Below are 25370 nucleotides of genomic sequence, written 5' to 3'. Positions count from 1 at the left end.
AGCGGCTGTTCTTAATGTGCTGCCGCTGCCCTTTGTCATGTAAGTGTTGCAGGGTTTTGCCGTCAAGAAAACGACGTTCTGTGATTAGTTTGGGTTGTGCGATCTGTTTGTGTAGTTTAATTTGGAAATCAGTAGTGTTTTCAATTGGAGGGCGCGGAGTGGACGGCACTAATCAGCTCCTCAAGTTCATTGTCATGTTATGTGAGGCGCCTTTTCACTGACGCTGTAATTAAGGTGTTAAGGGCAGTATAAGGACGAAAGTTAGAGGGACGAAATCGTGCCTGTGTGTCCCTAGCGTCGGGATCGGCCGCTATGCGTGATCCTAACAAGAAAGCATTTTGCAGAATGCGAAGAAAGGCGGCAAAATTTCTGTCTGTGCGCACCTTGCCGATCTCCGCAATAGAGCCATCATCGTGGTATTTTAGTCTCCCGTTTAGCAAGAGTGTTGCAGACAAGGGAACTGGTTCAAACAGGCTTCTTTTTAATGATTCACTACTAGTGCGGTATCCCAAAAGGTGAGGTCAAGTGCTCACCCTATTTTCTTCCCTCGCGCTACAGCGCACTGACAGAATTTTGCATGCACCATACCGTGCTTTCATCGTTTGCGCTTCAGGTTCTCGATTTTGTTTTCGCCCCCTTTACCCACGTGATGGGTAATAGATGGTATTACCGTGTACCACATGTGTCCATATATTGTGTCCAATATATGAAACGGCCAAATTCGATTTTATTTGACGCCTCAAATGGTAGTAATATATTGAGTCCCTTGTAGCTTTGTGCTTGTTATCAATTTTACTATTTGGCGAATGGATACAGCATGTACGCTGCATAACTCGCTTGTGCATACTGCATACGTGAGTCGAGTATGCCCTTGGTATAAAATAACTTGTATGCTTTAGGTAGTACGATTGTTTGCAGTTTGGGACATGTGTCGGAATGTACGCTGTGCGCCCTTCACGCTTTACGGCGGCCTGCCGAGTTCGTGCGGGTGCCAAGTGTGCGCATGGAGTTCGCGAAGCGCTCTCGCAGTTTTTTTTTTAGTATATATATACATGTGTTCTGTTCGCGCGATTCGCACAACAGGGCATGTCGCAGTTCTTTGTCCTTGTGCAACACATTTTCCTAGCGTACGTCTGTGCATTATTTGATACCGGTTTCACACGGTACTCTTTTAGCCGCTATCCAGTCCGTTACAAATCGAATTTCTCGGTCGTGATGGCTCCTCTGCGCAAGCTACGAGAGTGAGCCAGTCGCATCGATAATTTCGATCCGGATCGGGCTTGATCGCGATCGAGAGTGGTCGTGTGACACCGGTTTTACACATGGCTCCCACATAGGGAACACTTTAAGTTCAATGCTACTGAGTGAAGAGCAAGTGCATATATATGCCAGTGGTGGTATATGTGGGCAAGCCTTTCTGGTGAAGCCAATACTTGTGCATTCAAAACATTTCAATTACCAGCGTAGTGCATCAATGTGTCTACTTCGACAAAATAGAGCACCAGTGCAGATATCTGAACATACCTGTCCAGGGCAGCAAGTGTGTCTAGATTGAAACCACTACCAGCATGTGCGGCAGTTCTATTTCCAGCAGCGGGACTGCACAATAATCAGTAGGGTGCTCTCAAGCTGTTTATCTATGAAGCTCTGCCTGGACTGTGTGCCAAATATTTTTGGACGTGAAAGTGGGCGTGAATTGGTAAACATCAGTGGAACTGTGCCTGGACTTTGTGGCAAATGTTTTTGGATGTGAAAGTGTGAGTGAACTGGCAAAGAATTTGCTCTGGGCTACACGTGTTAAACGTTTTTCTCATTCAGAGTGCTTTTCTTTACTTTAGGAGACTGGAGATGTGCGCAAAGTGTGACATGTCAGTGTGCTAATTAATGTATTTGCTGGTTTGCAAATTATTCGTTGCAACTTTATTTTTGCCAGAGAGGTACAACTTTGCCTCTTGTAAAGGGCTTTTTAGATAAAACACTTACTATTTATTATGACCATTGCTTCCTTTGTTACACAAATGCAGCTTCCAGTGCATTCCAGTTTATTCCCATGTTTATGTAAGTTTCTAATATGAGGCTTGCATATTCATTTCTCACGTTCTGGAGTGGCAAGATGCAGCATTACTGTCTCATCGTTCGCTGTACTACAGTAGTGTTCACTTGTTACACTGAATCCCCCGTTTAAGTATTCTGTACTAATTTCACTTTATTGCTTTTTTGTTGTATGGTTATTTTTTCTCGCCGTTACCTTCTTTGATATATCCTAAAGGCAATATTTCCAATTTTGCATTGTTCCCAATTTTTTTATTTCTGTCACAGGATTGTTTTATGATGGTATGCGGTGGTATTTCTTTTTGTGCTCTTTTCAAGCATCTAGATGATTGGTAACATTGCTTGGAGGCAGTTGCCATCCAATTCATACTCTTGCATTTTTCAGTCTACTTCTTCCATTCGCTCCGATGTCACTTCTGCATAACTCTAGTCCATCTAATAGCACGCGCACTTTACTATGATAAATTAGACACTTTAGTACGCTCCAGGTTTTTCTGTTCATTTTTGTATGTGTACTTGGAATTTTGTTTATGTGCTAGTGAATGTTCACTTTCGAGTTCATTACGAATCCTTTCTGCGACTTTTGTCATTGTTGATGTACTTTTATTTCTATTTGCATTTCTCACACAGTTTGTTCGAACCTTGCATAAGCATTACATTTTAATAAAGTGTTTTTGCTTTGTCACAATGTTCTCATTTCATGCACTCTTGGCATGAAGGGCTTGGTCTGGCCACCTGCCAAGACGTGGCCATTTGTTCTTTGCAGGATGTCATTCCCATTGTGGTTGTAAGCATCGTAGCTTACTAAAGGCGGTATTAAGGATTTATTATTCCTAAGAGGCTCATTTTCGTGCGACTTGGTAGACGATGCGCCGGCCATGCGGGGAACAGTGCTTGGCACTGCGCCATGGCTCTTACAGTCAACACGGACGCTTCTACTCATCTGGGGCGCGATTGGAGGTCGTTTTTCGAAACGCCCGATCAGTTTCACCTCACGCGATTGGCCTAGGCCGTGCCAACGGGTGCGGCTGACGACGTCTGCGCGGCATAGGCCAGTCGCGTGAGACGAAACTAAACGCGTGTTTTGAACAACGATATCTGATCGCGCCCGTCACCCGCGAAAATTAGCTTCAGATGATCGTAAACCTTTCAAGACCGCTTCTAGACCAGCTTTTTGATAACGTCCTAAAAACGTTTAGAAATTGGTTACGAATAGTTTTGGCAAAGGGATTACTTGTGTCTTTCCCAATCCTATTTCTAGACCAGCTTTTCGAATACGTCTTGCAGACCTGTTCTAGATCGTCTCAAGAAAGTAATTAAGCCGGACATTAGCAGAGATATACGACGTTTTCCCGCCGAAGTTCTCTCATTCGTGTCTTCTTTAACCCGTTTTTATCGTCTTGGATAAACGCTACGAAAACGTTATGTATCTCTTTTGTGCTACCTGGGCACACGCGACACAACGCGCAACGGCCGGTGGCAGGTATAAAGATTATCAACAGATTTGCCGATATGCTTTACTGGACTCGACCGCATTCGGATAGCCACTCCGATAGCGGCCCGGCTCGGACAAGAAACCGTTCAAACAAAGCTTTGTTACTCTATCTCCTTCTTCAGTGGGCCCTTGACACCGAGCACGTTCACGCTTTTCGTCTCTCTTTCGTCCTTCATCTTACGTCATCGATTCGTCATCGATTGCGCCATGTTAAAGAAAAGGAAAAGAACAGAAGACGAAGAAAATCAGCTCGACCAGCTTGACCATTTCCACCGCTATAACGCCACATGTGCGTCAGTTGCACTGCTGCACCACCCACCGTCAGCGAGGGAAGCTATACGCGTGGTTGTCAGTGGCGACCTCCCGCTTGTCGACGGGATAGTCCGGGTCCCGTTCGGAAGCTTCGCTGCGTGGATGTTCATTTCCGCGCAAGTTCGACGATCCTCGCTCGTGTCGCTTGGGGCGCATCGATTTGCCGCACCGACGCTACTGCGTAAAAAATTAATTCGCTTCCGCCGCGCGTGGTTCCAGACCACGGCCGCACGTGGCAGTCGTGTTTCGCGTGAGTAATGATCGCAGTTAGGAAACGGTTGCTTCCCGCTCCGACTGTCACGCAAACACAACCGGACGTCTCTTTCCGTTAGAAGGCGTGATAACTCGTAAAGGACAATCTGGAAATTTTCAGTTGTTGTCTCGGATTGACCCTCCACTCAGTCAGTCTCGTTTTCCTTGCCTGCCTCGCCGAGCAAAATAAATATTAAATGTAGGCATCTCGATGTCATAGTACACACGAAAGAGTGCGTGGAACTATAGACTAGCTACATTTGATCGACCCGGCCTCGGCTACCTCGAGCGTCATTTGCAGGGAATGATGTTGTTGGGCATTGCTAATCGTAGATCCTGCAGGCGTACGGCTGGAAATCGTCGCTTGGAACGGCAGTGACCAGTAAGGTCATAGTAAACGACTCGTGACACAAGAAATACATTTGCGCTCGTGCTAAGTCAACTCGTAAGATCCGCGTCGAAGCCCGCCTTCGATCGATCTAGTTGACGGTTCGCTGAGCTGCAACCGGATGGCGCCACCTTACTTACTTTATACGTCCGTCGGCATCGATTGTCTGCGCGGGCGTTTTTCAACGGTCAAACGCGACCGCGATGTTTCGGCGAGGTTGTTGGCAAGGCCACAGCGCTACTTGGGATATATTCTGATGAGGCAAACTAGCTGTCAGTCGGCCTAAGTCAGCTCAGCCAATCAAAGATGTAAAAACGGTGGCGAACGCAGCGTTGACGCCTGTGCGTTCGAGAAGCAGCGTTATCCGCCGCTGTGACGCAGGGGCTACGGTGCTCGGCTACTGGAGGGTCCCCGCGTTTCGATGGGGACGAAATGCGACAACTTCCGTGCGCTAAATTCGCATCCACTTGAAGGACTCCTAGGTGGTTGTAATTAAACCGGAGTCCTCCACCAGGCTTATATCATAGCCTATGTGCTCTTCAGGATGTTGAATCCCGCGATTGTGGGGACGAAGCCATGTGCGGACGAAAGCAGTTCTCTAGTGTTATTACGTGTCGCTTTCTCATAACGGTGAATGTGTGAACACCTCGTTCTATTCTTTCGGCATGCCTCACTATCAAGAAGGGTGCAGAACGCACGACTTGGATGCTTCGCAGCGTTGACGCTCCACGCGGCGCGAGTAGCAGCTGCAATAATTCAAGTGCTAACGATGCCTCTATACGTAAACGTAGCGCGACTGCAGCCATGGCTGCAACTCCTACGCACAACTTCTCGAAGCATTCCTTCCGTAGCCATCACTGCAAACTATATCTATGTGTGTATGTCAGAGTTTTGTTGCCCGTTGTGCAACGATCAGCCCTATCGTGGTCGCAATTCAAAAAAGTAGTACATCGTGTTTGCACCATCAATAGGTATCTCTGTGGCGGAGTGGGGCTTTCAGCAGTTTGCGTTTTGTACTCGTACACCTGTCACCACGCAGCGTTCATGCCAGCAACCCGGCAATGCAATCGCGCTGCCTAATCATTGCTGCTTGGTAAGAGCAACCCTGGTCTTGAATGCTGCAGCATCTTTTAACTTGAACTCGAAAACAATGTATTATTGCATATAACATTAACACGTCTCACCTGTTTCAGACGAGATGGTACTGCTTTTTCTGTTTTCTTTTTCTCACTTTCTCTTTTGCGAGCTTATCACTTCATTTTCACCTTTCTCCACAGGAGACTGCGGTCCTGGATTCCTGAGGGTTCGTGAGGACTCTGAATGCAGTACGTAAAGTTCACACTACCATGTTTTTTTTACAACTGAGGCAAGACGTAGAAAAAACAGCAATGGATGCAATAATGTTCTAACTAGGTTTGGCTGTTTCGAGGGCTTCTTAACGGCACCCCACGATGCATTAGCCAAGTGCGTACAACAAACGCGTATTAACTTTCTATGTTTCGGCCTGTATCAAAATGGCTCGTTGCCGCTTTGAAAGCTGTTTCATCACTATGCGGGACACTGTCGAGAATCCGACGGCATATTTCACGACACTTTATTGCCGTACCTCGAGCTCTCGTTCGTCTTGTACAGTGCAGAGAAAACTGGGAAGTTGAGAGGCGAAGACCTTTCGTCTTTTTAATGCGGTAGCATAATAGGCGAACTTCTCGCATATGTTGTAGGCAACCGTCTGACGAAAAGATGTGGGCCGATGCCGAAGGCCAGTGAAGCCTAACCCAGCGTCTCAAAACGCTAGGTGTTACGAAGAAATAATGCGAGAAACATGGGCACGCGACGCACGTGCCAGACGTTTCGATGAGCGACTCTGGCACGACAGATAAGGGTGCGTGCTTATTGTGGCCTAATGGATATATTGGCCGATGGACTGAAAGACGGAGGTTTGAACTCACCAGCGGTCGCGCATTGTTATGGCGTTATAGACGGACTTCAGCCACTTTAGAGCTATCGAACAGAAACGTAGAGGTGCGTTGAGCGTGCACGATCGTGTCACAGTGTACACCAAATCGAAAAAAAAATAAACATACGAGGTATAGAAACGTCTCTTCGATAAATTAGAGTGTCCAAGGACGCCCGTGACACACTCATGCGCAGTTGTCGAGATGTCACTATCACCACAATCCAAGTAGGTTGCCGCATACTTTGAGAGTTGGCCGCGCTGAATTCTGGCCTATTGCTTTTATGCGAAGCATATTACTAGAGCTCAACCCAGCTCCTCAGGCGCGGCGGTGTCGCCTTCAATACCACGTGACACCGTGACGTCACGACAGAGGAGAAACGGGGCTCCAACTCGCGCCGTCGCTCGCCGCGTCGTGGCGGTATATAAGCAGCTGCGCTTGTTTCTAGGTGGCTTTGGCTCAACTCTTGCAAGATTGGCTGGGTGGGAATCGGACCAGGGTCTCCGGAGTGTAAGACGGAGACGCTACCACAGAGCCACGAGTACGATGCTTCAAAGCGGTACAAAAGCGCCTCTAGTGAATGCGGTGTTGCCTTAGAAACGAGCTGTTTCTAAGGCTCAGGCGCGCGTCGCTTGCTCAGGCGCACATTTCGTTGCCGCGCCGAACGCTGCGTTTTTGTCTACGTACGATTTCAGGCTCGAGTGAATAGACAATTCAGGCAAGGCTGCTAAAAATATCGTCTGAAGCTTCGCGGAGATGAAATGTCTGCGCTGTGAATGTTTTCGAAGAAAGAGGGGCACAAATAATAGAAAAGGAAGGGTGACACAAACGATCGCATAGATTCGGTTTCCCGAACTGATCGCTCCTCTGGTTGGGACTGGCCGGCGTTACAGCTGTTCAGAGTGCCGCTCTAAATTATTGCAACAAAGCACGCACGGCGCTCAGCTCCCGATGAGCAAACTGCAAGCGTGCTTCACTGCAGTATATGTTTGTGAGTGGGGAAGCCAGCTTTAAGTAATACCCGTCGGCCCAAATGCATGCGAACGAAATCTTCAGCAAGATGTGAAAACAGTGCACGTTCGTTCGTTTGTTTGTTTGTTTGTTTGTTTGTTTGTTTGTTTGTTTGTTTGTTTGTTTGTTTGTTTGTTTGTTTGTGCGTGCGTGCGTGCGTGCGTGCGCGCGTGCGTGCGCGCGTTTGGAGCCTGGTGCAAAATAAACACCAAAAGGGCCCTGATAATTCACCGAATGGTTTAATGTGCAATATCACAATGATACTTGCGTGTAGCGTCCTGTCACATCGATGAACATAGCCACCGGCAGACCGCTTCCAGCAAGTCGCCTCTGCTTTGGTTGCTCAGATCAAATCATCGGTTATCATAGGTTATCACAGATGATATCACAGATTAATGCTATTTAAAACATCACCAAAGCCTTATAATGTATCTAAACCTGTGTTCCCTTCATTTTTGATGCCTTACCACGGACTTTTGTTATCCGGTTTCTCCCCGCGTGCACCTCTCTTTTCTAATCGTTAGCTCTTGGCACCCACCGTGGTTGCTCAGTGGCTATGGTGTTGGGCTGCTGAGCATGAGGTCGCGGGATCGAATCTCGGCCACGGCGGCCGCATTTCTATGGGGGCGAAATGCGAAAACACCCGTGTACTTAGATTTAGGCGCACGTTAAAGAACCCCAGGTGGTTATAATTTCCGGCCACGGCGGCCGCATTTCTATGGGGGCGAAATGCGAAAACACCCGTGTACTTAGATTTAGGCGCACGTTAAAGAACCCCAGGTGGTTATAATTTCCGGAGTCCTCCACTACGGCGTGCCTCATAATCAGAAAGTGGTTTTGGCACGTCAGACCCGATAATGTAATTTTTTTTTTTTTTAGCTCTTGGCTTCCACTTGATCGAGTAACCGTGGTGTCTGCGCAACCTTTCTTTTTCTAACAACAATCTTGTCTCTCGTTTATACGCACTACATTGACCCTCGACATAGTTCTTGTGGTGTCTTCTTGCGTTACTGTATCGTTCTTGCCTAAAGGATCTATGCGAAGCAAGGCTGACGTGAATATAGCCGAGCTGGCTCGACAATCGGTCTTACACGGCAATCCATAACGTACTTCGGCGGCGCCTAGGTAGACTATCGGGCGGCGTTTAATCGATTACGCATTTCTTTTCGGAACGACAGGCACCAAAGTGCCGACTGACGGATCGATCACTTCCCACGAGATTTCCGCTGACGCCGAACCGCGTGTCACGTGTGTCGAGCACAGCGTACAACTTCCTTTCGTCTTGTTGTTGTTGTTGTTGTTGTTGTTGTTGTTGTTGTTGTTGTTGTTGTTGTTGTTGTTTATGAGAGCCACAACGCATGCGGCGATGTGTTGTGTAACTGCGCGGCACTAAAACATGTTCGAATCGTTGCTGAAACGATGACGTCTCTTCAGAAAGTACATAAAGGTCAACTCATATGTGGCTGAGCTCGTATAGCAAGGGCTTCGTATCGTGAAAGCGAGGTTCATTTCTTGCAATCCATCGACAAAACTGTGGCTGTGTGTCTTGATACTCGTCTTGAGCTGTATCGTTGATGTTCCTTTCGTCCATTGAATGCAGAGATTGTCGAACATTTGACCTTTGCGGAGCGCTTGAAAGAACCCTGGTCGGTAATTCGTAGACGCCATGCATTGACTACGTTTGAGATACCGCTTCTTAAGTACATCGTAAGTGGTTTTCGGATCCGAAGTTCTGTCTGCCTTTCCTTGACATTTCTAAATGGAGAGGACCCACTGTTGTTGTATGCTAAATCTCTGCATATAACAGTGGGTAACACTAAACATATACGAAAATATCGCCGGTGGGAGTATAAAGCAGTTACGGTCATACTTTCGTTCCGTTGTGCTCAGGCAATGAGTATATGTATACGATATGGATGATAGTAACTGCTCGGTTAGCATTTTTTTCTTTCCTTTGCTACATTTGAGGCGTAATTGTGGTACTGATGAGTAATATGCATTATATACCTTAATTTACTTAATTTTTTTTTATTTTGCCTCTGTCAGGGTGCGTCCTTATCCAAACATATGCACATTGTGCGGCTGCTGTGGTGTAATGGTCACGTGCGCCCTATCAAGCCGTTCTCACGGCTTTTAGCCCAGCGGACCTTGTAGACTACTGTCTGGTAAATGCGATCTGACTATGAATTATGAATCTTTGCGCAGGTGGCGATGAATGTTATAGGTGGCCTAATGATATCTAAGTTGCTTTCTGAAAGATGAATGTTTGTGTTTGTGATTGAGTGAGTGAAATTCGCTGTAGTATTCTTGGTAAAGTGTTGCGGACAAATATAAGATCTCTTTTTTTTATCTGTTGATGTCCGTCTCCTTGTAAGTAGTTTTGTAGAATTTGCATAGGCTCTACGTGCTGTAATGTGTATGCATTTGCTGCTGTGTGATTGACCTTGGGCCTTCGTCAAGCTGCTGCGACATAGTATGGTATGGCATGATGAACTTTATTCACGTCCTGAAGATCAACCCTCAGGTTGACGCAGGCGGCTCCCACATCTGGACAGTAAGGTTTAACCTTACCGCCCTATCATGGGCCTTCAGGACGGCCTCTAGTTGATCTAAAAGAACTCCGCCGTGAAGGACTCGTCGCCACCACTCTCTTTCCTTGTCACAGTCTGTGAAAGACACAGGACACTGCAGAGCATATGATCCAGAGTAATGATGACATTACACTTCTCGCAATCGAGTGGTACCTCTCTTTCTGCATGTACCTTGTTAATAGAGTCTGGACAGCCTTTTATTTTCTGCCAGGCACCCTCTAGAGTATATGCACTAGTAAATTAAATGTGCTAAATTTGGACACCCTCCCCCTTACCTCCCACCACCCTCCCCGCAGCCGAGAACCTGGCGTACCGTCGCGAGACATGGGTGAACGACCGTCGGTACGCGTTCGCCCAGTGGACCGACGGCCACTCGTCGTTCGCCGTGGACGGCGACGCGAGCACTTCGCAGCCTCCGCGAAGCTGCGCCATCCTGGACAACTACTTCGTCGACCAGCCCGTGTGGATGGTCGACCTGGCCAAGAGGCAGCGGGTGCGCGGGCTGGTGGTGCTCACCTGGCAGGCCAGGCACCAGCACGGTTAGTGGGCTTCAACACTGAGGCGCGGGCGTCGTCGTGGGGGACCCGTTACGGAACCGTAGACAGTGGTAGGACACGTTTGCGTGTGCTGCTACTTCAGTAGATAGATAGATAGATAGATAGATAGATAGATAGATAGATAGATAGATAGATAGATAGATAGATAGATAGATAGATAGATAGATAGATAGATAGATAGATAGATAGATAGATAGATAGATAGATAGATAGATAGATAGATAGATAGATAGATAGATAGATAGATAGATAGATAGATAGATAGATAGATAGATAGATAGATAGATAGATAGATAGATAGATAGATAGATAGATAGATAGATAGATAGATAGATAGATAGATAGATAGATAGATAGATAGATAGATAGATAGATAGATAGATAGATAGATAGATAGATAGATAGATAGATAGATAGATAGATAGATAGATAGATAGATAGATAGATAGATAGATAGATAGATAGATAGATAGATAGATAGATAGATAGATAGATAGATAGATAGATAGATAGATAGATAATTTGTTCGCGTTAGTAACATTAAGCACAACGCGGACATCCAGGACGAAACAGTTGCATAAACATAATCACGTAAACACTATTGGGAAGAAACCTACGAAAAAAAAATGAAAAAGTGATTCAGATTCGAACTCGTCGCACACATTTGTGACGATATGTCGCTACCACAACCTGCCCATCAACATTTTTCGACTGCTGTAAACGCCGGCATCTTGTAAACCCCACCCATTATTTAACACTCCAAAAGGGGTCTTTAAGGAAAAATAAAGTGATGCGATTCGCGCGCTCGTCTCCTCCCGTGCGCAGAGCGCAGCAAGCTTCACCACGAGATGTCCAACCTGGACAAGCTGACGGCGTACGTGGTGGACCGGCCGCGACTGGAGGAGATCCCCAACGCCTACAAGTGCGCCTCGGTGTCCCGCTTGCACGGGGCGCTGTCTCGCCGCCGGCTGCACTTCGAGTGCCCCGACGACATGCAGGGCCGCTACGTCTACCTCAAGGCCAGCGGCGTGCCCAACCGCAAGGGCCGTCTCTACGCCGCAGTCCTCTGCGAGGTCATGGCCTACTGACCACGCGTCGCCTCGCCACAGTCTCCGCTGTATAGAGGTGCGTCACGCGAACGCGACCGGCCGTATTCTCCGTCGGCTGATTTCACAAATGCATCGTGTCAGTGCGCATTGTCACTGTCGTCGTGTCGCTGTCATTGTCGTGCACTGTCAGCATGCATTGAGCATGCATTGAGCGTGAGTGAGTGAGTGAGTGAGTGAGTGAGTGAGTGAGTGAGTGAGTGAGTGAGTGAGTGAGTGAGTGAGTGAGTGAGTGAGTGAGTGAGTGAGTGAGTGAGTGAGTGAGTGAGTGAGACAACTTTGTTCGGTCCAAAATAGACGCAAGTAAACTCAACGTCACCTGTCTTGGCCCACTCGGGGACCATCAGGTCAAACCTGACTCGCGGGCTCTCTGGACTGCCAGGATTTAGAGGTCTGTCTGGTCCTAGGCCCTAATGAGCTTCATCATTTTCTCTTGGGTGAAAGGGGGTACTGGCAGAGGCACAGTGTGTGGAACAAGTACCGACACTTATCTTCGAGGTGTTTTAGACTCCCCACGCTTCTAGCATCCGAAAGGATTAGACACCGTAGCTAGCGTTATAGTTAGAAATCACACAAAATGTTATCATCAGCATCAGCCCGTCTTTATCCACACTGCCCAGGACGAAGGCCTCTCCCAACGATCGCCCCTTTTTTCCCTAGCTGATTCGAACTGGCTCCTGCAAACTTCTTCACCCCACCTAGCTTTCTGCCGTCCTCTACTGCGCTTGCCTTCCCTTGGTACCCATTCTGTAACTCTAATTGTCCACCGATTATCTACCCTGCGCATTACATGGCCTGCCCAGCTCCATTTTCTTTCTCTTTCTCTTCATGTCAACTAGAATATCGGCTATCCTCGTTTGCTTTCTGATCCACGCCGCTCTCTTCCTGTTTCTTAACGTTACGCCTATTTTGGTGCGAAATACCGTTGAATTTATGATTATGATAAGGACGACCGCGGCCCAAGAGTTCTGTTTCTTTTTAATAATAGAACGATTGTCAAGCTTGTTGAGCATAGTGTAGAACTCTTGTTGTTCCTTTTTCTGTTTTTTTTTTCGTGCACCGACACGGAGCAATCACGCACAAGGTGCGCAATCGTCTCTTTGCCCCCACGCACTTCACATTCTTCACTTCTGGCCATTCCAATGAGGGAGGAGTAGGTATTTGTGAAAGCGAACGAGATAAAGTTCTCACATAGTTCTCCCAAAGTTCTCTGCAGCTCTCGCACAGAGCTCGTGTAGAGCTTTAATATAGACATCATATAGACTTTTCATGTAGTATAGCGCTCATATAGAATTTCGATATCAAATCTTCGTGTAAGGCTCGTCATGTAGAGCCCATATGAAGTTCTCATAGACAGCTCATTATAGTTCTCATGTGCAGCTCCCACGTAAAGCTTGCACATAAAATTAGTATAGAGTCTTCATACTGAGTTTGTCATGCAGACCCATCACCCACCTTCCCCCCCCCCCCCCCGTTCAGCGGAGGTGGAGGACACTTTTTTAAAACCATTTGTAGCATGCTGTACAAGGCATCGACATGCTGAATCTTTAACGCCTTATCTCACGAGGACTAACCTTTTTAAGTATCCCTTCTTTCCCCGCACCATATCAGACTGGAACAATTTGCCTATAGCACATCTATTCAGCATTGATGCCGTTGAACAGTTAGGATGTTAAATTTGGTTTGTTCTTTTTGTGCGTTCTTCTTATATAACATAGTATGTAAATATACGAATAAATTGTGTGCTCCTTTAATATTTGAAGTAGTGGGAGTTGAAGTAGTGGACTACTTCAAATATGGACGACCAACTAGCCCAACAGTCAACTCTTCTAGAATTCCTTTAATATTGCTGAGAATATTGCTCTTTCTCGTAACTTTTATTTGCTTAGTTTCGCGCTGGGTGTCCTACGTCTTGTTGACTTGTATTATTGTTCTATCTTACTGTGCGTTTGCCTTTGTAATTATCTATCCATCATTTATTTTTTTTTTTTTGCACGCTACCTACGCTCCTTCTGCTTGGGCCCTTACTTGAGCCCGCAGTATGGTAGAAATAAACAAATAATAAACAAGATAACCAGTCGATCTTGACGCGTGCGCCGCGTTGCGGTAGTCCGTCTAGAGCACGTTGCCGGCCATGCCACATCAATCACCAGGACCATACCACATCCTCCTCCCCCAACCTCCACCTCACTTGCCCCTCGCACAGAGCCCGGGGTCTAGCGCAGGGGGCGAGGGGGAGGGCGACCACGCACACCCCTTCCCTTCCCCCTCACACAAACCCCGAGATTTGGCGCCGGGGGCGAGGGTATTTGACGGGGTGGGGCGAGGGGAAAGGCGACCACACACACACCTTCCCCTTCCCTTCCCCCTCACACAAACCCCGAGGTTTGGCGCCGGGGGCGAGGGGGTTGCAGGGGGAAAGGGCGGGCACCGCCTCTCCTACCTGTCGCTCAATTCCGCGAACGCGTGACTCTGTGAAGGTGCAGCGGCGCAGAACGCGCGCTGACGCAGGTTGCGTTCGGGCGCGTATACGTGCGAGGCTCGCGGAAAGGACGCGGCCGTGCGTGAGGCGGTGTCGCGCGCGTCCAGCCGGTCTCGCCTCTCCCTCTTTTTGGCAGTTCTTCGCTTTGTTCGCGCGCAAAAGAAAGCTGCGCGTGTGTGGAAAGTGTATTGTAACTCTCGAGCCTGATTACGCGGCGGGCGGACGGGTTTCCTCGTTGGGTATAGGCATAGAAATGCTCGCGCGTTTGAAACGAAGAAGCCGCGGTACGTTGAATGTGTGTATTGCCGAGGCTGCTGCTCAAAAATCCTTTTTTTTTTAATTTTTCTCGTTTCGTTGCAGTCTCTTTAAAATGGGAGATGGAAAGGAGGACTATAGTATATGCAACGTAATGGCAAGGATAAAAAGCCAACCTTCACGGAAAGTGGGACGGGAAAAAACAAAATGCATTTTATACCAACCTCGAAGGTTTTGCTGCGTACCATCGATGATATATACGTCAAGCATGGCCAGCTCTCTTCTTTCGTCTTTTTTATTCGCCTTTTGATGTCTGCTAGTCAATTTGCGAAAGGTAATTGCTTTCTAGCGTGCATTCAGGTGATTACCTGATGACGCATTAAAGCTAGCACTCCCGCGACGACAATGTCAACAGACTAAAAGGAAGGAAAAGAAAGACGGCTTGCGTAATAGGGAGAGCGAAAACGAAAATCCCGAAACGTCTGGGTATGCACACTGCACTGACAAGGCCGCCAGTGTCTCGTTCACGAAGACCCCTCTGTCAGCCATTCTCGCGGAATAAGTGGAGTCGCGAAAACACGCACTACCTTGGTGCCATCATGCTAAGTCGCCCTCGGTCTAGGGCTCCACTGGTGAACTTTTCATGGCGCGTCTGGATGTCTAGGTTACTTGGACTGCGTCCAGAATCCGTGGTCGTACCGGCTGCGGCCGACAGCGAACCAACGCGGTGTAGGGGAAATCGAATGCGAAAAACAGGGGAGCTATTAGGAGTGAATGCTACGAAATATATTGACGCGGTGTAAGAACGAGGCGACGACAGAGAAATTAACTGAATAAAAATAAGCTGTTTATTGGGCAAAGTTATGTCCGCAAAGGAACGAACTAACTCGGACTCCGACCGTCGTGCCAAGTACAGCATCTGTCGGCGAATCAGAGCTCGGCCCGCCGCTGTTTATGCAGTGCTTCAGCAACGACCGCATAAAATTATTAAAGAGATTCGAGACACAATTATACTTATTGCAGGATAAGATTCGCAATGAGAGCGGACAAAAGAAAACTACAATCTGGGTCACTTAGCGACTAATTGACTAAGGTTCGCTAATTGCCTATTTAATTGCCGACGTAGGGTTTTATTGCCAATTGAAAGTTTGTAGCTAATGGCGAGCCCATAACTAATCGTCCTTTAAAACTGATAAGAAGCCCTCATTTAGATTACAGCATGCTGGCCCGTACAGTTCCGACTCACTTTCAGCGCGAAACCGAAAACCAAGCACGTCAGGAGCGTGCGTAGCCGTGCCTTACGGTTGTTACGTCACATGGTGACGTGGCGGGTCATGTGACATCTCGTGGCGCGTCGGTCGGAGCACGAAGCTTATCTGCGCGCGCTTGGTCTGTGCGTGTCACTCGTAAGATGGATAGGCCAGGATATGATAGTGTCACGTTGTAGTGACGGCGAAGAACGCACACGCACCAAAAATGTAAATCACGAAACTCTTTATTTGGCGAACCTATGCCCAGAAGAACAGGTTACGCTCAAAACGAAACCATAGCGGCGAGTACACTCGGCGATCGTCAAAGACCTGATCAGCGGGGTCAAGCGCGTCGGCTTTTATACGTGAATCGTCGAACGTTTCAAGCGCAATCGCGAGTGCCCGCGTGCCTTTCAGAAAGTACTACACAATTCGTGTCGCCCATACAATCAGATTACAGAAGCTTCGGTCAACAGAACCATCGATAATATCCGAGAAACTTCCGGTTCATGCAGATGCGGCCTGCGCCTAACGATAACGCTTAGCATTTGATAGCCGGTGAAAAGCGATCACCGGAGAGAGATAAGTGCACGTGTCAATACGATATGTTGGGGTGATGGTTAGCCACCAAAAGTGGTTAAAGAAAAACTGCTGGAGTGGAAGCTCCCGTAGCTTCTTACCGGGAAAGGTAAAGCCAATGCTTGCCCCTCCTTCACCTGAAATAGAGCCTTGTCGGGTGATTTCCGCTTACAGATTAAGTGATTTGGCTCTGTTATTCTAACGCTAGGCTAATTAGAAAATAAGATCTGGTTGTTCCCAACGAAAATAGTAATTTCTTCTAAATATTGATGACGTTCTCCCCAATACAATGTGCCAGGATATCCAGATTTAACTCTAGAACTAGTAATACAGAGATACACGTAAATAAGTATCTGTCTGGTAAATAAGCCATGATTAATTAGCCAAGGAGGTTGAGTAACTCCTGAGAAGTGTGCGAAAAGTGCTCCTTCAACATTTTTTTTTGTCGTTTATTTATGGTTCTATCGTGCCCCTCCTGCGCGGCTTCACCTTCGGGACATAGTTTCCACTCCAGCAGTTTTTCCTTAACCTCCTTGGAGGCACCCCACCGCTTACCACGAAAATATAATGGGTCGAAGACTGTCTTGTTGATGAAGGGCTATCTGACCACAAAATGGTTATTCTGTCCTTGAACATGTCACCCTTTGCACCAGGATTCAAGCATCCAATATCTAAACTTTCAAGCCGCTGATGATATTAGTGTCTTGGATTACCTTCAAAGGTCGTTTGATAACTTTTTCTGTTTATGAATCCAATGGGGGCACTGACGATCTCTGGGACTTTTTTTCCACGGTTACGATGCATTGCATTACGCGATTTATCCTTATAGGCGTCAAAAATGTAAACGAAATAACCCATGAATTACAAGGGAAATAATACATGTGAAACGGAGGATAAAAATGAAACGAAAAGCTTGTTCTCGAGACCCGAGCGCCCAAAACAAAACTTTGCTTCATAACATGAGGTTCGACTTAAGCCGTCTGATCAAGGAATCCAAGGAGAAATTATTTAATGTAACACTGAAAAATTTCCTTCATAACGCACCTAGTAAATTTTGGAGATATGTGAACCCTTCTAAAAAACAACACAAAGATGAGGATAAAAGGTTTAGCCAAGAACGTACAGAAAATTTCAATTCCTTGTTTTTTCCTCCCAATCCACTTGTCACATGTTCCTCTGTCAGTGCTTTTACTGCTGGTTTGGAGAATCTTATTTTTCATGATATGACTGCATCATAGCATTTGTTTCTGATGCGCATACTGCGAGTGCTTTGTCTTTGATCACTGCATGTCACTTTTTACAGATACTGCTATTGTATTGTTTTTTCTTCTACATGTACCGATATTTTGGATCTTTTTTGTTGTATTTCTATCCAGTCTTGCAATGATCCATCCTTGGACTGACAGTATAAATAAACAAACAACAAACAAACAAAATGTTTGTGTATTCAGATGTAGAGAAGGTCGTTTTGGAAGTGGAAGATGAATCAAGAGAAGATATGGGAACGGTCATTGGTGCCGATCGACTGTGGCTTCGCATGGCTGCCCATCGAGGGCCTGTTTATTTCAGTCAAAGGCGTCTACTCTCCGCAAGGTTTCCTCGATCGCTTTTCTTTCGTGGTTTCGCTTTTACCATGTGACGGGGGCTGGTTACACGCACTGCTGACGCCCTCGTTCTTTTTCTCTTCTTTTCTTTTAATGCTGGTGCTTTAAGTGCCAATACCACGATTTGACTGTGAGGCACGCCGTAGTGAATAACTCCGGAAAAAAAAGTTGTCGGTCGCTTTAGCATGCGCTAAAGAGGATGAAGGCGAAAAGCCTGTTCGCTTACGAAACATTCATGAAATTCCTTTGACGTTCTCATTCGAATGTGTTGTTACTTCCGATTACTGTTTTCTCTTTACTCATTCTCTCTTTCGGTCACCTAGACGTCGACACTGGTTCTGCGTGGTTAATGTCACCTTAGAACGGTCGTGGCAAGTCTGTGAAGGCCATTATCACTCATGCGTAGGTTCACTGATTGATTTTCTTTTTTTTTTTACAGTTAAATCGACGAGGGTAGCTACATGGGCTTGTATTCATGGTGCCTTCTACTTTCTTGTAGCGCAGGCAGAATGAGAGGGACGCGGAAAGGCAAATTCGACCAACACACAGCGCTAAATTTCAACAACAGATTTATTTCCAGTTCACGCAGGCTTATATTCCTCAAAACGTCATAAAACACGCGCGCATTGCTCGGCAAATATGAACAAAACCGGGAAAACCACACGCAGACACTTTTGTGGCCACACTAATTATTTAGAAGGTTGTCCGTTCAACGCGAACACAGATGATCGAGCTCTCTTTTTCATGAAGAAATTGATCGCTTATACTGGCGCAAGCGCTTGAATTTTGACGTCACAACCTCGGGCTGTCGTTAGTAATTAGGCTTTGTAATTTTGACCGTCTGGGACTCTTTAACGGACACCCAATGAACGGTAGATGGGCGTTTCTTGCGTCTCACCCCTTCGAGTTGAAAACACGTGGATACCAGCTCAGTTCCGAGAACGCGGCGACCACGTCGACGTGTGCAGATAATTTACTTCTCACCATAGCGCTCAAAGACGTTACATCAGGGGTGACAACAAAACAATACCGAAGCATACGCATCCCACGGCAATATGACGCTGGCCTGGATAGTCTTGACCCTGCGGTTCTATACTTCGGCGCCCGCGTGTAATTTATTTGCTCACGCGCTCCAATAACTTCGTCTCGGAATCTGTAACGGAGCCTACATGCGCCACCACTGTACGACACGTTTACATTGCCGCGCTGCTCTAGATTGATAACGCGTAATAACCACTAGGTGTCGCATGCTTGTCACGCAATAAACATGTTTATCACGAGCATAATGAAGCATGCAGAATATGCGGTCAAGCTATACTTCTGCTGCTCCGAAATCAAGTAGCCTTGCACATTATTCCCTGGTAATCGCGCTGACTTGAGCCGGTTTCCTCTTGTTGCAGTTGCCCAAGTTGCGTGCAGTGTGATCAAGCGTACGGCTACGACCTCCCGCCCCTGGGCAGTCGGTCCTCACGCCAGAGCGTCAACCTTGCGCCGCCGAGTGTGGTGTTTGCTGAACGGATCTGCAAACGCAGAGCTGCCATCTTGCTTAAAGAAAGTCGTTGATGTCTCGAAAGCATTCTGTAACCAAGCGATCGAAGTTGTGTTCATTTTCTCTTCCCCGACGTGCGACTATTGGTTCTTGCTCTTTTTTTTTAATAGCATTTAGGTCTTTGAGGTGTGTAACTGCATCCTGTTAAAGGCTATCTTTCCTGCGTATGTGTGCAAGTTTTGCAGTCGTTCCTTTTTCATCTTACCATTGTGAAGTTTGTTTTATGTGGAAGATTTCGTAATCGTTCAAAACACATTTTAGATATATCATTAAGCAGTCTCGATAAATATAGGAGATACTGGAAGATATCCCCAACGGGATAATCCGAAAGCACTGTGACGATTTCACCCGTTCTTTATACAGTCCTTGTGGAAATGATACGGAATTGACACGTGGAATTGTTATTGATTAATAATGGCACCAGTAACACATTAGATGCACATTAAAATGTCAGAATTCTGGCGGAAGCATTTCCGTGAACTTGTACTCCGAAAGTCCTGCGGTCACCAAGGCAACTTTTGCCTGCGCCAGGCTCTAAAAAATCGATAGGTTTATTGGTGAAATCTGTCAAGCAACTAATTTTTTTTAATGAAGGGTAACCACAAGGATACATTAATTCAGTCCATACTGTTTCTTGGCTTTGTCTACATAGGTTTGTTGCGGAATATGCCTTGGCTCTGTTTTGGCAGTCTTGTCGGAAAGAAATGAAGTTTTGTAGAAGTTCGCCATACTTTGCAGTTCAAGTCGGTTTGCTGTGTCGCAGCCGACCACCTCTGAAAACGAGCACAAATCAAACAAACTCAATTTTATCGTCTGTGTTGTTTGTTGTTGCCTACACCTTCATTTAACGTTTTCAAGCGCATTACATGTGTTCGTACGCTGCAATGTAATTACAAACGTATATGTATGACCGTATTGCTCTCTAACTTGCTGCTCCATGACCGTGACACTTGTTGATCGCCACATTCGTATGTAGGCATTGTTGAAAGGACTTGCATTTCTCTACACGCTGTTAAGGCGTCTGCACTTCCCCTAATGTCAGTCAACTTCTCCCAAGTCTGTGTTGGCGCCATAGAGACGACACTCTCCACAGTACCGTTATCGTAGAGGTTACACTGCAATAAGAACCCTGTTAAAGCGACGAAACGTGTGTACTGGAATATCCGTACTTAGCAATCATATATATATATATATATATATATATATATATATATATATATATATATATATATATATATATATATATATATATATATATATATATATATATATATACACAAACCCTATGAACACACACGATGATATGGGACTGCTTAATACTGAGGTTATAGGCCATATCTCGATTCTTTTTAATGGGTGCAGACGTCGTATTTTCATTTCTCTTGTTGTAAAGATAATGACATATCACAATGCATCCATAGCCATGGTTCTGTTGCTGCCTGCGGCGTATATTTGCATTTACTAACCTCAAGGGGGGGGGGGGGGGGTGATTAAGTGAGGTAAGCAATGACGCAGCTGGCACGGGTCTGATTAACAAAATCCCCGAGCAGATGAACCTTCGCTTGATATAGTATATTCTTGATCAGCGATCAGTGAATTGCCGTTACCTAAGCCTACAGTGTTATGTACAAACACGTTGAACGATGTATTACTGCCACTTGAAATGCTATTAAAACACCCTATAGCCAGTTGAAAGAAAATGTGAACGACTGTCGTACTGCGTTTAGATGTCTGTCTCGTTCTTGGTGTACGGCCGCGGTACTGTTTCCTCTTACAAAACAGGCTCATCGTCGCTTTGGCGTCATTTTCGCACACCGCGTATAAACAATATGTCAGTCAAAAAGTTTTGGTTGAACAAAAGTGGACACTGGAAATGTCGAGTACGGTTTATAGGCCGTCAACTAATTTGTGGCTTCAGCTAAACGTCGCCTTCGTCAAAGCTTCTGGCCGAAAAAAAGGAAAAAGCTTACTACGTTCACATTTACATGAAAAGCCGCTGTAAATGTCAAGAAGCGCGTTCAAGATACGCAAAGGCGCCGAGCGCATTACGTGTTTTTTTTTTCTCGGTGCAGTTTTCACGTATTCGTTACGTACACGTGTGCCTAACTTGTATATATTCATAGGTAACTTGCATTTCACGCCACTAGTGCCGTGACAAATCTTGCCATATCGCAATCTCGCAAAAATTTGTTCGTTGTAAAATATTCGTTGCTAAAGTACTAAAGCTTGTACTGCAGGCGGAGCGAAGACCCGAAACGCAATTTTCGCATACTGTACGGCTCGAATGCACGGAAAACTGCATTTGTAAGACACTTCCGCAAATCTTTCAACGTTGTGCACCTGCCTTACGTCATTTTATTTGCGTGTAAACAAAATTTTGTTTCGCTACAACTGATACCGGGCTAAGCCGTGTATTTACCGTTGGTTTCTCAGTAGTAGTAGTTCCCTTAGCGATACAATGTGTTGTATACATACCGACTCCGTTTTTCTCCATACTGCCTTCGCTTCGTTCTATTAATGGCTAGGACATAGGTAACTCTATGTCCGCTATTATCAGTCAATTAAAGAATCAATCAATCAATCAATCAATCAATCAATCAATCAATCAATCAATCAATCAATCAATCAATCAATGAATCATTTAACGCAAGCTTATGTTGTATATCGTATACACTGGAAACATCCTCACGCATGTGCTAAAATCTGCCGCTGACAGCTTGACTGGTCGCAGAGGGCGTAAGCACAGTGCGTTCCATTCTTAAAGGGAACACTCTAACGGCACTGTTCGGGAATTCGTACCCGTTGTACAACGTGTTCACGGTAACAGTGAACCACTGTGTTTGGTGCTGCTCGGCCATATTTGGTCCTTGCGCCAATAAGATCCATAAATCATCATCAACCACCCCGTACATAACAGCACGGGAACGGTTTGTATCCGAGAAGTTCACACAAACAGGACTATATGAGCAAAACACGGGATCTTAAAGTGTAGCAACAAGAACAACAACGGCGACAAATGCAACGTTGGAAATTTCAACGTAATTTCACAGTCCGCACCACATGCCCCCATATTCCCTATGCACTATCCACGGCGGCGTGATAACGAAGCAGATGCTTTCAAACGAGCTTACTTACCTCTTGGAAGCCGGCTGATCTTTCGCGATCACCACAGTGGCTTCTTTCGCCTGGAGCTGCGGTGCGTCGCCTTGGAAAATAACGTGTTCTATGGTTTCCTTTCCGTACACGTACATCTGCGGTGAACCTCTACAGGACGTTCAGCCCTCTGCCTACGACATTCAATCCTTAGAACCTCGCTCCAGACACGCAGTGACTCTATAGCGTTAGGTACGGGGCGTATTTCCAGAGAGGGTATTCTAATTTTGTAAGTACCGCATGTTCGAATGCATAGGAGAGGTAGCACGAAGAAAATTCCTTTAATACATGCAATGCTATATGGAAGCGCTCCTGTCGAGCAATATAAAAGGGAATACCAGAATTGTTTTCAAAATATAAACGAAAACTTACTTTTGTTAGGCTTCTAGATATATTTGCGCGCTTGAAAGGAAAACGAATGGCTATTGTACGAGACGAAAGACTGACTGATAGAAAAAAGAGAAGAAAAAAACTGGAAGAGAAGGAGGAGCACTGGCGAATAAAAACACACTGATGCTATATTCAGACGTGGAAAATTTGTAAAATAAAGGTTTGTTCAATGAGACTAAATTTTCGACGGGAAAGCTTCTTGTTACATACTGTATACCATGCTGTATTATATTTCCAACATCACGAGTAGTCTTCTAAAAAAAATGGGCTCCAATCCTCGCTGTGAATATGGCTGGCCAGCGGAGCTGTAGTGTCGCCTGATTCGACAGACCAATGTGACGCACCGTTGAACTAGGACCTCCCGAGCCTGACCACGACGCCGTTGTGCATATTTTGACGTGGCTGTTCCTTTCGACGCTCATCGTATTCGCGCTGCTCTTCGGGCGTCCTAACTGTGCGTGGCTTAGTTCGGGCAAGAACCGCTGCGTCATGCCTAGCCTGAGTATGACGCGTTGTGTATATTGACGTTGCTGTTCCCATTGCCGCTCATCGTGTTCATGCTGCTCTTCGGGCGTCCTAACTATGCGTGGCCTTTCTCATAGCGCTATCACAATACAAATGAAATCAGTCGCTAGGCGGGTTCTTCTTTCACACATGAAAGTGTAGTGACGTCACTTCCTGCTTCGTATGCCACCGTTGACGCTTCCCGGCAACTGCAGCTCACGTACCGCAATCTTTACCGGGAAACGCTTGCCGCGAACGCTTCGCGCGAAGGCGAGCTTTCTGGTTCTTTTATTTCCCCCGCACGGTCGACGCCGTGGATGCGCGGAGGAGAGTGCCACTTGGTGGTGCTGCAAGGAACACACATGGCGTGCGCCTTCCGCTGTGATTGCTTGAGTTTTTGGCTACGGAGACGAAGAAAACCCGGCATGCTTGTCACATACAGCTTCGCTATAATATGAACTGGGCGCCCTTTCTCACGTTACTCACTAGGGTGTACGTTCTGTGGGCAGTTTATGCATCAGAAAATATAAATTGAAAGGTCACAATAGTTCGCGATGGTCTTGCAAAGGGCTCTTGAAACTACAACTTGACCGAATGCATGAGCATTTTTTATTTCTTTTCTTTTTGCTGACAGTCACGCTATGATAAGTATAAATAAGGGGAAGCTCTACCTCAGGACCATCTCCGTAATCCACGCTCAAATTTATACGAGTGAAACGCTGTAGTGATGTTATGAGACAACCGCTCAACTGATTTGAGTAAAAATTGTTGCATTCAAAAGGAAAGCTGGATAGCACCAACTACAAAAAGTCCAGAATTTTTATTTATTGCTTCAATTTCTTCTTCACAGTAATTTCCAGAAATCTGGAAGTTGATCAAAAAATGCACGAATTTCACGAATCCGCGACTCTGCACCAAAACTCGGTATCGTATTTCCGTTAAGTGCATCTGTTCGAGCGTGTCAGACGGGCGAACGCGATGTATGAGCGGGCAACTTATGTGAATTTGTTAGAATATTTACGAGAGTTTTGCAATAGCCCTACTCACAAACTAGTAGCATATTTGAGAGCTATATATAATACATCGATTTTGTCCGCATTAAATGTCGCAGTGTGTGTACAGTTTACAGGATTATATTGTTTTTATTTGCTGAGTTATGGTGTTGTAAATCTCACCGTCTCCTTAAATCTCCTTTCTTAACTTTCGAAATTTTCAATTGTTCTGAAAAAAAAAATTGACGGCCCAGAAAAATTGCATGATTGCTACAGTCGGTAGATTGTTACTTAACAAAACAAGATGCGGCAAACTTAATCAAATTCGGTGTAGTTGATCCCAAGCAAAACGATTTCTCCATACTCGTGTATCCAGATTGAGCTCCTGGTTTAAAGCATCCTTTTAGCCCCAAGTAGACATACGTGACTACAGTAAAATATTCGAACAAATCCAACACCAAGTTTTGAATCGGAAAATTCTATTCGAAATAGAAGTTTTCAACTAGTATTCGCACTTTCGAACACACGCGGTAGCCCCTGAAGAAAGAACGTTAAAGAACGACGGAACGAACGAAAGAAAGAAACCAATCAACCCACCGACCGACTAACGAATGCCCTCGGCTGAAAGTGTCGAAACTGGAGTCTTGCGTAGGACCAGCATAGGGTGCAACAGGAGCTAGCGCTCGCTAATGATGTGACGTCATTCTCCTTCGCACCGTTAGCGCCTGTGAAAAGGGTACAAAAAAAATAGAAACGGCCTACTGCTGCAGCACGAAGGACTATAAAATAATTTTTATATAGAGCAATTACGGTGGTGGGGGCGCCGCGAGCGTAACACGATGCCGCCACCCTTTCCCCACCTTTGTGCATACTCCCACGCTTTCTCAGACATT

The 25370-nt window shown here is 46.0% G+C and overlaps 1 protein-coding gene across 3 annotated transcripts in view; it reads left to right on the top strand.

Annotated features, from left to right (window-relative positions):
* Positions 1-20164, top strand: part of LOC142560139 (lactadherin-like) — a 124635-nt gene extending 104471 nt beyond the window's left edge. For all 3 annotated transcript variants that reach the window (XM_075671990.1, XM_075671991.1, XM_075671989.1), the window contains 4 exons: positions 5777-5824; positions 10353-10595; positions 11439-11738; positions 19290-20164. In XM_075671990.1, coding sequence (XP_075528105.1) covers positions 5777-5824; positions 10353-10595; positions 11439-11701 — 554 coding nt within the window. In that variant the 3' untranslated portion in view covers positions 11702-11738; positions 19290-20164. The remainder of the gene's footprint in view (positions 1-5776; positions 5825-10352; positions 10596-11438; positions 11739-19289) is intronic.
* Positions 20165-25370: the final 5206 nt, after the last annotated feature.

The sequence above is a fragment of the Dermacentor variabilis genome, chromosome 10 (assembly GCF_050947875.1).
Source record: "Dermacentor variabilis isolate Ectoservices chromosome 10, ASM5094787v1, whole genome shotgun sequence".
NCBI classification, from domain to species: domain Eukaryota; kingdom Metazoa; phylum Arthropoda; class Arachnida; order Ixodida; family Ixodidae; genus Dermacentor; species Dermacentor variabilis.
This window is presented reverse-complemented; position numbering and strand designations above follow the sequence as displayed.